This window comes from Cornus florida, unplaced genomic scaffold (genome assembly GCF_030987335.1).
Source record: "Cornus florida cultivar Cherokee Brave unplaced genomic scaffold, ASM3098733v1 CherokeeBrave_3.0.0_Hap2_Chr01, whole genome shotgun sequence".
NCBI classification, from domain to species: domain Eukaryota; kingdom Viridiplantae; phylum Streptophyta; class Magnoliopsida; order Cornales; family Cornaceae; genus Cornus; species Cornus florida.
The window spans coordinates 111,300,731-111,311,937 of NW_026775571.1; the positions used below are offsets into that span (position 1 = coordinate 111,300,731).

Below are 11,207 nucleotides of genomic sequence, written 5' to 3' on the forward strand. Positions count from 1 at the left end.
TCAGGAAAATAAAAAAAAAATATATATATATATATATAGATAAATGATTGATGTGCATAGTATTGCTATAAACAGATTCATCCAATCGTAAGAATAATATGAGTACAAAACTATCGTAGTGGAGTTACCTAAAATTTATAAAGGAAATAATTCTAATGTGTGTGAATTCCTTTCCTTGTTTTAGGTAATTGAGTGGCAGACCCTCATAGTTAATAATCCCAATGAAATGATAGAAACGAATCTCATTTCCATGGAATTGCTTACTGCAAGGCCCACAAATGCACATACAAGTTCTCGTGGGATTATATAACTGAAAAATACCATATTGAGGCTACTACCAACATTAAAACAAATGGCAACAGAGACTTACTGTTCATATTCAGCACCAGGGCCACTTAGCATCTCTCCATGTGAACCCATGGTCCCTCCCATTGATGCTCGTTATAACATCAGAATCACTTCTTTCAACTAAAAGACGGTGCTGTGTGTCTCTTGCAAATGCCTTACAGCATTGAAGATTCCCGTCTCGTATCAATGCTTCTTCCCTATATGCAGGGCTGTGATATCTTGGATGCTGGATGAATTGCACATTTTTCCACCAGAGCTTGACAGCCTACAAGAACAAATTGTGGAAAAGAAAAAAGTTGAAGCACCAGGAAATATATTAGAAATGGAGCCAAACAAAGGTTTATGCCCCGTGTCAGAAATTTACATGTGAACAACCTTTTGCACCTCTTCACAAACTTGAAACTCAGAGATTTGACATAATTCAAATTTTTGGTTGAACATGCTGAATTGCATAGTAACTTGTGAAGAGGCTTATGCAATTTGAATTGCATAATTCAAATTGCATAGTAACTTGCCAAAAAAAGTTCATTTCCATGGTATATATTGCCCATAGTTAACATTACTGTTAGAATGTTATATATATATATATGTTGGGCCATTATGTAATTACATTATATTAGTAGGCCCTTGTGTTATTAAGGAGGCTTGTATCCCTTATATAAGCCTATATAGGCTTATTTGGTAGTGTGTCGGTGAAATATATATACATTTGTTCTCTTTGTTCTCTCTGTTCTCTCTATCTCTCATGATAAACAACATGGTATCAGAGCGGGTTGTAGTTGTGATTGCATCTGGGTTGGGTTGTTCTTCTACAAATCAAAATCAAGATCGAAGCCAACTCTGTTCTTCGCTAAAGATTTGTTCGTCGTTCTCAGATCTGACTCGCTGAAGATTTGTTCGTCGTTCTCAAATCTGACGCCTTTCGTTTTGCTAGTCGAGGCTTCCTTGGCTGTCGCAAGTTGCAGAAGCTCCATCATCGCGATCCCTCTCCGCTCCGTTGTTAGATCGCTTTTTTTTTCTGTTGTTGTTGGGTTGTCGTCACCGCTGCAAGGGCTAGGGTGTGTACTAGCCTTGTTTTTCCATTGCGAATCTCGGGTGCTGGAATTTCTTGTCGGTGGCAGAGTTCTGGTTCTCGCCGGCGCTGATTGTGAAGGAGAAGGGTGGTGTTTGGCTGCAGGAGTGAGGCTATTCCAACCCTTGTTTACTAAAACTGGGATAGTTATTCCAACCCTGGTTTCGTAAACCCGGAATAGCCCAGATTCGGCCCGTTTGACCAGATCCGATCCGAGGTCCGATCTGTTTGTCCAGATCCGACCCGTATCCGGTATCCGGACCCGCTCGTCCAGATCTGACCCGTTATCCGGATCCGACCCGTTTGCCCAGGTTCGGCCCGAATACCAATTCTGCTTCATATTTTCTTCTCTGTTTTGCTGGGTAAGACATGGCCTCCACTTCAGATTTGTTTTCTCCCACTTCTGGTCTTCATTCTTCCATGACTTCTGTTAAACTCAATGGGAAGAACTATATACTGTGGGCTAAATCAGTTAAAAATTTTCTCAAAGGTAGAGGCCTTGGTAATCATCTGACTAAAGAGAAACTCAAGGAAACTGATGCTTCTTTTGATGCATGGGAAAAGGAAGATGCTCAGATCATTTCTGTGATGATAAACAGTATTGAACCACAAATTAGTACAACTTTACTTTATTTGGATACTGCAAAGGAGATATGGGACAGATTGCAGCAACTGTATTCTGGGACAGGTAATATCACTCGTGTTTATGAGCTTTGTAAGCAGTATTTTCATCTTGAACAAGGTAGTCACAGTATAGAAGAGTATTATTCCAAAGTTATGGGCATTTGTGAGGAGCTGAATATGTATCAGCCCATTACTGCTGATGTTCGCAGTATGCAACAACAACGTGAGGACTTTAATGTTGTTCGTTTTCTTACTGGTTTGTCCTCAGTTTATGAGTCTTTTCGTTCACAAATTATGGGCACTCCCACACTTCCATCTCTTGCTGATGTGTTTTCTAGACTTCAGCGCGCTACACTTGTCAGTGATACCTCCACTTTGAATACTGGGCAGAGTGGTGAGCGTTCAGCATTGATTGTTTCAAAGGGTGAAAATACTGTTTTCCGTGGAGGTCGTGGGGGACGCTCCACACGTGGTGGTCGTGATTCACGGGGAAGACGTGGCCATGGCAGGGAATCACGAAAATGTACTCATTGTGGTCTTTCTAATCATACTGTGAATTTTTGTTGGGACCTTCATGGCAAACCATCTAGTTATGCAAATCAAGTTTCCTCCTCTCCGAATGATGTTGCTTCTGGATCTCATAATGTAGCTAAATCAGATACGGTCCCTGTCTCACGTGATGAGTATACTCAGTTTTTGTCTTATAAGCAAGCATCTAATTCATCTTCCACGGCTACCTTTGCCCAGTCAGGTACTGCACCCACATGTCTATTGTCTTCCACTCGCAGTCCTTGGATCATAGACACTGGAGCATCCGATCATATGACTGGATGTTTTTCTCTTCTATCTGATTTTAATTATGTACCTCTTTCTCAAAGAGTTACCCTTGCTAACGGTTCCTCCGCTAAGGTTTCAGGTTTGGGGACAACTCAACTTAGTGATTCCTTGTCTCTCTCATCTGTTTTATATGTTCCTCAGTTTCCCTTTAATTTAATGTCTGTCAGTAAGCTTACTAAATCTCTTTAGTGCTCTGTTACATTTTATCCTACTTTTTGTGTGTTTCAGGATCTCAAGACGAAGAAGACAATTGGTACGGGGAATGAAGCTGGTGGCTTATATTACTTTGATGTGGCACCTTATCCTATGGCTCTTCAGTCTTCTCTGTCTCCATTCCAGTGGCACTGTCGTCTTGGACACCCGTCACTTCAAGTTTTGTAGCGTCAAGTTCCTAGTCTTAGTAATTTGAAATTCTTGTCATGTGAGGTTTGTCAACTTAGTAAGCACCATCGTGTGTCTTTCAAGTCTCGGGTTAATAATCGTGTCTCTAGTCCTTTTCATTTGGTTCATTCAGATGTATGGGGTCCAATAAAGCATTCTTCAATCAATAAATTTCATTATTTTGTGACATTTGTGGATGATTATTCTCGCCTGACTTGGTTGTTTTTAATGAAAGATCGTTCTGAGTTATTTTTAATTTTTCAAAAATTTCGAAAAGAAATCAAAACTCAGTTTGGCTGTCCAATTCGTATTTTACGTTCTGATAATGCTAAGGAATATTTTGCAACCCCTTTTGATACCTATCTTAGTGATAAAGGAATTATTCATCAAAATTCATGTGTTTATACTCCTCAACAAAATAGAGTTGCAGAACGTAAGAATCAACACCTCTTAGAAGTAACCCGTGCTCTTTTGTTTCATATGTGCATGCCTAAACGGTTTTGGGGTGATGCTGTTCTTACTGCCTGTCATCTTATTAACCGTATGCCGTCATCTGTATTAGATGGCAAATCTCCACATTCTATTTTATTTCCTGATTCTCCTTTGTTTTCTCTTACTCCTCGAGTTTTTGGCTGTGTCTGTTATGTCCACAATCTTGGTCCTGGTTTTAATAAACTTGACCCACATGCCACAAAGTGTGTATTTCTTGGATACTCTCGTTCTTATAAAGGTTATCGTTGTTATAGTCCTGTTTCTCAACGGTACTTTATTAGCGTGGATGTGACCTTTTGTGAGTCCGTCCCATATTTTTCAGATAGTGATTCAATTCTTGATATTACTTCTGAGTCGCTTCTTCCTGCGATTCCACTTCCCTCACTTTCTCTTCAGCCTAGATCTCCTTTGCCTGCCCCATTACAGGTGTACACTCGAAGACCAAAGCCATCTGCTGTCGTGCCTCCTCCGTCGTCTTCAGAGTCTTTGGATCCAACACCTTCCACTGTGTCTGAATCCTTGCCTATTGCACTACGTAAAGCTCCTCGCTCCTGTGTTACTAAACATCCCATTGCTCAGTATGTCTCTTATAATTCCTTATCGCCATCTTTCTCATGTTTTTCCTCTCAATTGTCTACTACATTTGTTCCTAAGACTGTGCATGATGCTTTGTCTGATTCGGGCTGGAGGAAAGCCATGCAAGATGAAATTGATGCTTTGCATCAGAATGACACGTGGAATCTTGTTCCTTTATCTCCAGGTGTCAAACCAGTTGGTTGTCGCTGGGTCTACACTGTGAAGTATCTTCCAGATGGGTCCGTTGAGCGGTTAAAAGCTCGTCTTGTTGCCAAAGGTTATACCCAGACTTATGGTATTGACTATGATGAGACGTTTGCCCCTGTTGCTAAGATTTCTTCTATTCGTGTTTTGATTTCTCTTGCTGCTAATAGACATTGGCCTCTATTTCAGTTAGACGTTAAAAATGCTTTTTTGCATGGTGACTTAGTCGAAGAGGTTTATATGGAGCAACCACCTGGGTTTGTTGCTCAGGGGGAGTCTCTTCACACTGTTTGTCGCCTTAAAAAGGCCTTATATGGATTGAAACAATCTCCACGGGCTTGGTTTGGAAAATTCTCTGAGGCAGCATTAAAATTTGGTCTTAACAGATGTCAGACTGACCATTCGGTATTTCCCCAGTGCACTAAAGCTGGCTTCATCTTTCTTGTTGTATATGTAGATGATATTGTGATCACAGGTGATGATTCTGAAGGCATTGCTAAGTTGAAGTTGTTTCTGCAATATCAATTCCACACTAAAGACTTGGGTAAACTTAGGTATTTCTTGGGTATTGAAGTTGCTAGATCCAAGAAGGGTATAAGTTTATCACAACGAAAATATGTGTTGGATTTATTAGAAGAAACAGGTATGTTGGGTGGTCACCCGGTTGATGCTCCTATGGATTCGAATACAAAACTTGTGTCTGATGAGGGTGATCTATTTAATGATCCGGACAAATTTCGTCGTCTAGTTGGGAAATTAATTTATCTCACTATCACTCGACCTGATATTTCATATGCAGTTAGTGTTGTAAGTCAGTTTATGGGAGCTCCTAGAATGCCACATTGGATTGCTGTTCTTCGGATTATCCGATATCTCAAGCAAGCTCCAGGTGTTGGGTTACTATATAAATCAAATGGTCATCTCAGGGTGGAAGGTTTTACAGATGCCGATTGGGCTGGTTCTCCTTCAGATAGGAGATCTACTACAGGCTACTGCACATTTGTAGGAGGCAATCTTGTTACATGGCGAAGTAAAAAGCAAACGGTGGTAGCTCGATCTAGTGCTGAAGCTGAGTATAGGGCAATGGCTCATACTACTAGTGAGTTGACCTGGATACAACATTTTCTAAAAGAACTTGGGTTGACAGTTGAAGTTCCTACTCCATTGTTCTGTGATAATCAAGCAGCAGTTCACATTGCCTCAAATCCTGTGTTTCATGAGAGGACCAAACATATTGAAGTTGATTGTCACTTCATTCGAGAAAAGATATTGCTTGGGAGCATCTCTACTCCATTCGTGAAGTCTGAAGATCAATTAGCTGATATGTTTACCAAAGCATTGGGTCATAACCGGTTAAGAACTATCTGTTCCAATCTAGGATTATTTGATATATATTCTCCAGCTTGAGGGGGAGTGTTAAAATGTTATATATATATAAATGTTGGGCCATTATGTAATTACATTATATTAGTAGGCCCTTGTGTTATTAAGGAGGCTTGTATCCCTTATATAAGCCTATATAGGCTTATTTGGTAGTGTGTCGGTGAAATATATATACATTTGTTCTCTCTGTTCTCTCTATCTCTCATGATAAACAACAATTACAAAATGGCTTATGTATGATATTGGCACCAAAAGACTTATTAGTCATTAGGTACCTGACTAATTATTCAAGATTAAAAGAGTTCATTGTTTATGTGGGTATGTTGTACAAAATTGTCGTCCAATATTTGAAAAGAAGAATCACAAGCGATTTTTCAAACCACTCACTCTCTAGAGATTATTATATAAATATTTTGTTCCAAATTAGCATCCGGCTCTCTCGATATTATTATATAACTATTTTATTCTAAAATAGCCACCAGATAATTATTGTTTGATTAGAGAAAGACAATCATGACTTTTTTATTGGTAACATTAGACATAAATTGAAAAAAAAAAAAAACAACTTATTTATGTTATGCTGGACATGAATTCAAGGCATTTGCACTAACAAAAGACGATTCAACAAGATGAGCTTAATGTTGAACCGGACAGACAACTTATTCGTGGATTTGTATAGATTTCACTGGCATATGTTGACCATATTTCATTCAGATCAATGTTCTGAATATGACCTAGAATCACAGGCAATTAGATACAGGTCCCTCAATGGCACATTGCATGTTTGACTAATCAGTAATAACAGTTTCAAGGTACAATTATTGATACCAGAGTGATTACATATTTCCCAAGTTTGAATGACTCCCGTGGAGTTAAGTTACCCTGAACTTTTTGCTCTTCCTGTGGTCTGAGTTACCCTTTTTCATTGGTTCGCAGAAATTTAGAGTATCATTATATCTTAAGGTGTAAGCTATCATAGCAAGGAGTAATAAGCAGCGTCTCAAAATTTAAAAACACTTACATGCCAGTAAATCCAAACTGCAACTTTATGGGGCATCAACCAGAAGAACACAGCATGGTTATCGACCAATGAGGAGTGAACTTTTTTGGCTGTCAAGGTAGCTGTAAAATAGTCCCCAAGCTTGGGATGTTGAACAGATATTGCTACTAACAGCTCATCTCCAGGTGCATTTGTTTTGATTCTCCAATCGCCTAGCATATCCTGCAATTAATTCTCATTAATGTTTAAATTAGGAATGGAGAATTTGTACAATGCTGAGGATGAAGATAGAACAGCAAATCAAGTAGTGCAGATAAATACACTTAAAACAGAACCTTCAAATATGCAATGACATTTCAGTATATGTATATATTTTGTGCAGCTTGTGCACTTTCAAGACCTTAAGTGCCTGAATCCAACAAGTTATTTTTGTTACTGAAGTTCCTACTTCTTCAGGCCTTGCTGTTTCAAATAGCATACCATCTTCCATTTAAGAACCAAAAACTTGAGAACATTAATATGTATAATGAAAGAATAACTATCACCATTTGTAACTTTATCACGTGAGTGGTATTCACACCACATAAGCCATCACATGCACATGGCGCTTGGAACATACAGAATTCTGATGTGTAGTGCACAACGGGTACCATGGATCAAGAGCTTAAACTATTTTACCTAATTCTTATTCTCTCGTATTAAACTCTCTTGCTTCTGTAAAGTTGATTTGTTGGTGGTTCAAATAATTTGAACATGGCTGCTTGCATTTCATTGCTATTGAAGGGCCATGCCAAATTCTTGGTAATATTATTTTTTCCCTTCCCAAAGCATGCGCCTCTTTTCTCCTATAATTTTTCTTCTTATCCATAAAATCATGAAGTTTCAAGGCCAGAGATGTGGTGATGTCATAATTTTTGAACTGGTCAGATTTTTATGTTTCTGAAAATTGGTTGGTTTTGCCAAGTCCTTTGCCCCTGCAGACATTGGATTCTTATCCATTATTTCCTGTTGCTTACAGATTTTTTTTTCTTTCCTGGAAGTTCAAGCAATTACACACACACACCCAATATATATATTATGCCTCCGCCGAGGCTCAAACACTCAACCTCCCATTTGGGGAGGAGACCATCTGGGCTAGTTCCCGTTGGTCCTGTTGCTCACAGATGTTAACTCAGCTTCATACTTTTATTTGCTGTTTATATATTCTTGAAACTTGGGGCTACATTAATTTTGATTGGATAAAAAAAATAAATAAATAAATAAATAATGATTGGATGAAGTTCATTTAATGAACTGATCTTGGCTCAATTTGAATCTTCCTTTCTGTTTGGTGTTGATGCAAGCTAAATATTAGTAAGTTTAATTTGTTTCGAATAAGTTCTTCATAATTTCCTGAAATATTAAGTGATGTAAGATGCAATAGCATTGATTACCCAAATTAAAACCATTAACAAGATCATAGACTATTGTAGCATAATTTTTAAGAGGAGTAAATAAGCAATCACACAAAGAAAACGAAAAATCAGAATAAGAAGAGAAAAGTGCAAATTGAATCCAAAAAGAAATAAGAAGAGGCAAAATTTCAGCGTTTCATTGTGTTATAAATTACTTGGAGGGGGGGTGTGAGTACCAATTAGGGAAAAAAAATTACTTAATAAAAATGGACCAAGGAAGGAAATAAAGGGTAAACAAGCAAAGCAATTTATTGGACTTACCATAAAAGGACTGACATGTAGTGGCTTTGCAACTAAATCAAAGTTTGGATTGAACAAAAATGATACTCTTTCACCCCATGGTGTATTGGTTACCTAAACCAGAAAAAGTAAGTCCTGTCAGCCGATGGCAAGTTAGATTGGAACTTAGTACAGATTACAGAAACAAGAAATGTTATAATTTAAACTCAGTGTGAAATACTTGCAGAGTGACTGATGAAATTGAGCAGATGATCCGTGTACTTTAAAAAGCTTTGCAAATTGAACCTTACATGTAAGTGGCAATAAGCCTATAACTATGGGGACTACACACCTCAGCAATGCAATTCTTCAACTTCAGGGCTGATTCGTCTAGATCATAGCAATAATACAAACTCAATGGATTTTGTTCATATCCCACACTAGGAGGTATTGTCAAGAGGAAACTGTGCAAGGAAGCAAATTATCAATTTGTAGAAAAACTGAACACATCACAGTAAAAATAACAAAACGAGAAAAGAAAACTACAAAGTTTTTTAAGAGCCTAACAAACATCTAATCATGATTAACCAAGTAAGGCCGAGAGAATTAACATAATTTACTTCTTTTGATACCGTAAATTTTGTAAAAATACTTAGTGAAAAAAAAGAAAAGAAAAGAAGGGGGGTGGTGGAATTCATTAAAGAAGCACCAAAACAAGGATACAACCGTGCAACATATTGTACATGGGGACACATATATGAAAAGAACGAAGAAGGTCAAGATAAAAAGTACGCATATCATGCAAACTCCATAAAAGAATTTACAATCACTGAGGATATAAATTGAGCCATAGAAAATAAAAGAGCTAAAGACCAAAAATTTTATCTTCCAAGATTTGAGGGAACGACAAATGAAAAAATCCATTTTTTTATAAGCATAAAAACGCTACTATACTTACCAGAAAAAATAAAAATAAATAGATAAAAACACCACTATCAATATTAACAATCAAAACCTTACAGTTACAAATTTCACAATTTTGCCTTGTGTTTATGCAACTGATCCAATATACCCCCACATTTCTTCTTATGTTGCATTATACCCAAGCATGTAAAGTTGAAATCTTAATGGGGGTAGGAGCCATGGAATCTCCTGGCAACAAGAAGAACACCTGTTTCGGGTGTGATAGGTGCAAACTAATTTGAGAGATAAAGTTTATGCTTTTGTGATACATTCACATGACGATGATATCAAAAGAAACCGGTTACCTGAAAGCTAAATTGCTTCTAATGAAAATGTTAAGCAACTCTAGTCTATGGAGGTCAAGTAGCTCTAATTGTTACAAATTACTGAAGGTAAAATGAGATAAAACTCAGATAAAAAATGGTGCGGTTATGTGCAATGAAAGATCAATACCAGCATCAATTTTGGTGAAACATGATTTACATTAGCTGACTCAAACTAGGTGCGAGTTAAGTTGACATACCAGCGACATCATAAAATTGGCATATAACCAATTTTTTTTCTTTCTTCATATAACCAATTTCACAAACCACAGTTCAACAAATGAGCCAGAAAATTGTTATTTAAACATCTATTCGTATCAATGTCTATATATATCCCATAACAATAGATATATATGTATATTTTTAGTACACATGAATGATAATTAATATAATAATTGGAAATAATGCCTAAAAGCTACTATGACATGTTTTATATAGTAACGAGTGTATATATAATGAACACCATATAGAATTATAGTCTTATCTTTAATTATTTGTCTAGAGCTACCAAGACAAAAAAATAAAACAATAACAATAATAAAATGGAACATCCACATAATCAATTTGATCAGCGAGCTTAGATTTATAGAAAGAAATTCCAAATTCGAGTCAACAAAATCCAGAAAATTGAATTGTACAATTGACAATAAAATGAGAGCGAGTGATTACACGGGACCGGTGGTTGTGGCCACTCGACGAGCTTCGTCGGCGGAGAGGTGGCTGGAGAGAGCGTAGGGCGCGTGGTCGAGGTCAATGAGCGCGTACCGGGCAGAGTATCGGAAAGAATGGTGAACGGGACGGCGTCGTTCGTGCCAGACGACGCCTTGGTACAGAGACACCGGTTCAGCTCCGTCGGCGGAGGAGGGAGGGGCGGCTCGTGGGATGAAAAACCACCGGAGGAGGGATTTGTAGGCGAGGAGAAGAGATAAAACAAGGGTTGTGAAGGAGGTGGAAATGATGGAGCACAGAAGATAAAGTAACTCCATTATCTCTGTCGATGGAAAGACGCTGTTGATAGCTCCATTAAGTTCAACGAAATACATGAAAAATATAGGGTTAATTTCACCTACACCCCTGACGTTTGTTTATATTTCACTTACACCCCCTCTATGTTTTATAATTCCATCTACCTCCTTTCAGGTTTTGATTTATGTAGCAACTTACCCTGCCGTTAGGCAACGGATGGTGTTAACATGAACAAATCAGTATAAGGTCAATTTTGTAAGTCGTACGCAGCAGAATGTATACAGGAAAGTTTTTATTTGTTTTATAAAACAGATCTGTGTCGTTACTAACTTTACTTATTTTAGCAATTAAATAGTTAATCACAT

The 11,207-nt window shown here is 37.8% G+C and overlaps 1 protein-coding gene across 1 annotated transcript; it reads right to left on the minus strand.

Annotated features, from left to right (window-relative positions):
• LOC132313969 (uncharacterized) lies at positions 1-10,897 on the minus strand. The gene is made up of 5 exons (XM_059812904.1): positions 10,546-10,897; positions 8,943-9,054; positions 8,633-8,725; positions 6,939-7,139; positions 1-613 (listed from the first exon to the last, which is right to left on the minus strand). Exons 1-5 carry the CDS (start codon positions 10,860-10,862, stop codon positions 380-382), a joined length of 957 nt encoding a protein of 318 aa, XP_059668887.1. The 5' UTR covers positions 10,863-10,897; the 3' UTR covers positions 1-379.
• Between the last annotated feature and the right edge of the window lie 310 nt (positions 10,898-11,207).